Raw genomic sequence first — 2154 nt, 5'->3', positions numbered from 1 at the left:
TGCAGAGAAAAATGACAAATGACACAGAGGTTTTGTGTATGGCTGTACGCATGATTGGTTCCATCAGCTAGCTGGAGGCTAACGGCGGCTCCACTGTCAGAGCAGCATAAAGTGAGAGTAACACAAGTCTCTTGGTCTCTCTCCAAAGGCAATGCTGATGAATGTTATTTACTGTAAAAGGTTTTATAATTAAAGATTTTAGTAAATATGCATACTGCTGTAGTCTTTGTCTCAAATATGTAAATAATAAATACTGTTGCATATTTTAACCATGCTGGTACCCACATACATATAAAAATTCCTAGTCAGGGAGCCAACGGTCCATCGCGGTTTTTCACTTATCGCGGTCCCCATTAACCGCGATAAGTGAGGGATCACTGTATTTAGCCCTTTCGGGGGCAGCGGATACGACAGTGGGCAGCTCGTCATGTTGTCCCCGACCCAATTACGAGATTCGCCTCTGAAGTTGAGCTTCCGACCCCCCTCTTTCCTGTGGCGTAGGTCATGCAGGTGGTGCGGGAGCAGATCATGAGAGCATTGACGCTGAAGCCTAACTCGCTGGACCAGTTCAAGAGCCGCCTGCAGAACCTGAGCTACGCCGAGATCCTCAAGATACGACAGTCGGAGAGGATGAATCAGGAGGACTTCCAGTCCCGACCCATCCTGTGAGTCGGCGAATCACACGATACATGTTTGTGTGTGTGTGTCTTACATTCAATCCTATTTTTAGCAGCTGTCTAATGCATCTGTATAAAAACTAAAAAAGGTTTTCAATCAAACAAGATGACATTTCTGCGTGAGCATGCGTGCGTGTGACGGGTTGCTAACGTATTCCGGTGTCCATGTGTTGTTGGTGCAGGGAGCTGAAGGAGAAGATCCAGCCGGAGATTATGGAGCTGATCAAACAGCAGAGGCTCAATCGACTGTGTGAAGGGACGTGCTTCAGGAAGATCAGCAGTCGCAGGAGACAAGGTGACATGCTAGCATGAGCTATTAGCCGCTGTCGTTAGCTACCAGAGCCTCGAAGTAGTTCCATCTATCCGTGATCTCTCGCTAATCCGGTGTGGGGTCGCGGAGGCGGCAGCTTTTCAGCAAGGGAAGCTGAGACTTCCCTTCTCCCCAGCCACTTCGTCCGCGCAGCTAATAAGCATGTCGCATTTTGGACCATCATATGGACTTGTGTACACAACAAACGCACAGTTGCTAGCATCCTCCACACCGCCCACAGATCTGTCTGCTCCCTGTGGACCAGAGCCACCAAAAGTGTCTTTTCCAGGCCTAGGGTGCCTGAGCACGAGTTACCATCCGAGAACGTCATCCTGCTTCCTCCCTCGGCTAGCACTCAACAAACGTCATCTACCGTATTGGCCCGAATATAAGACTTTTTTTTTTTTTTGCATTGAAATAAGACTGAAAAAGTGGGGGGCGTCTTATATTCGGGGTCTAGACATTATACCCATTCACGACGCTAGTTGGCGCCAGATATCAATGAAGCGAATGCTGAACTTGACTCCCCAGGCCAAAGTGAACCCCTGCCACAAAGAATAAAAATAAAAATCGTGGTAGCACGAAGAAGAAAAATAAAAAATAGCAGTAAGAAGGAAAAGAGAAGAAAATAATAAAAGAGAGAACAGAAAATGGAGAAACGTAGCGACAATCTGGAGAAAAGTGGGTCGAAGATCGGCCAGGTTAACCGGCAGCTGAGGAGAAGTTATTTACATTTCAAAAACCAGAAGCCATTCATTTACGAATGTGATTGCACTTTAGATTTGAATGAGGCAAAATAACATGCTTTTTCTCTCAAATATATTGTTAAGAATCATTTGTTTCAGATGTACTGTAATTATTTTCTGTATAAATATTAATTTGGTGTTCAAAAAGTCTTTTTTCACACTTGAGTCTTGAAAAAGAGGGGGGTCGTCTTATAATTGGGGCCGTGTATATTCGGGCCAATACGGTATTTACAGTCACCAGTTTGCTGTTAGCGCTTAAATGACTCATCTCTATCCGGCTCCATGTTTTCGTCCCGCTTCTAGACAAATTCTGGTACTGCCGGCTTTCGCCCAACCACAAGGTCCTGCACTACGGGGACCTTGAGGAGAGTCCCCAAGGGGAGGTACCCCACGACTCTCTGCAGGACAAATGTGAGCACCC

General features: G+C 46.2%; 1 protein-coding gene across 5 annotated transcripts in view; it reads left to right on the top strand.

The window, feature by feature from the left end:
• elmo1 (engulfment and cell motility 1 (ced-12 homolog, C. elegans)) overlaps positions 1-2154 on the top strand; it is a 25632-nt gene that overhangs the window by 21667 nt on the left and 1811 nt on the right. For 4 of the 5 annotated variants that reach the window (XM_019859809.1, XM_019859837.1, XM_019859817.1 and 1 more), the window contains 3 exons: positions 502-665; positions 851-972; positions 2037-2144. In XM_019859809.1, the coding sequence (XP_019715368.1) occupies positions 502-665; positions 851-972; positions 2037-2144 (394 nt within the window). The remainder of the gene's footprint in view (positions 1-501; positions 666-850; positions 973-2036; positions 2145-2154) is intronic. The other variant, XM_019859827.1, reaches the window with a different exon arrangement.

Source organism: Hippocampus comes, unplaced genomic scaffold, assembly GCF_001891065.2.
Source record: "Hippocampus comes isolate QL1 unplaced genomic scaffold, H_comes_QL1_v1.1 scaffold148, whole genome shotgun sequence".
NCBI lineage: Eukaryota > Metazoa > Chordata > Actinopteri > Syngnathiformes > Syngnathidae > Hippocampus > Hippocampus comes.
Note: the sequence above shows the minus strand (reverse complement) of the source record. Positions and strands in the feature narration are given on the sequence as shown.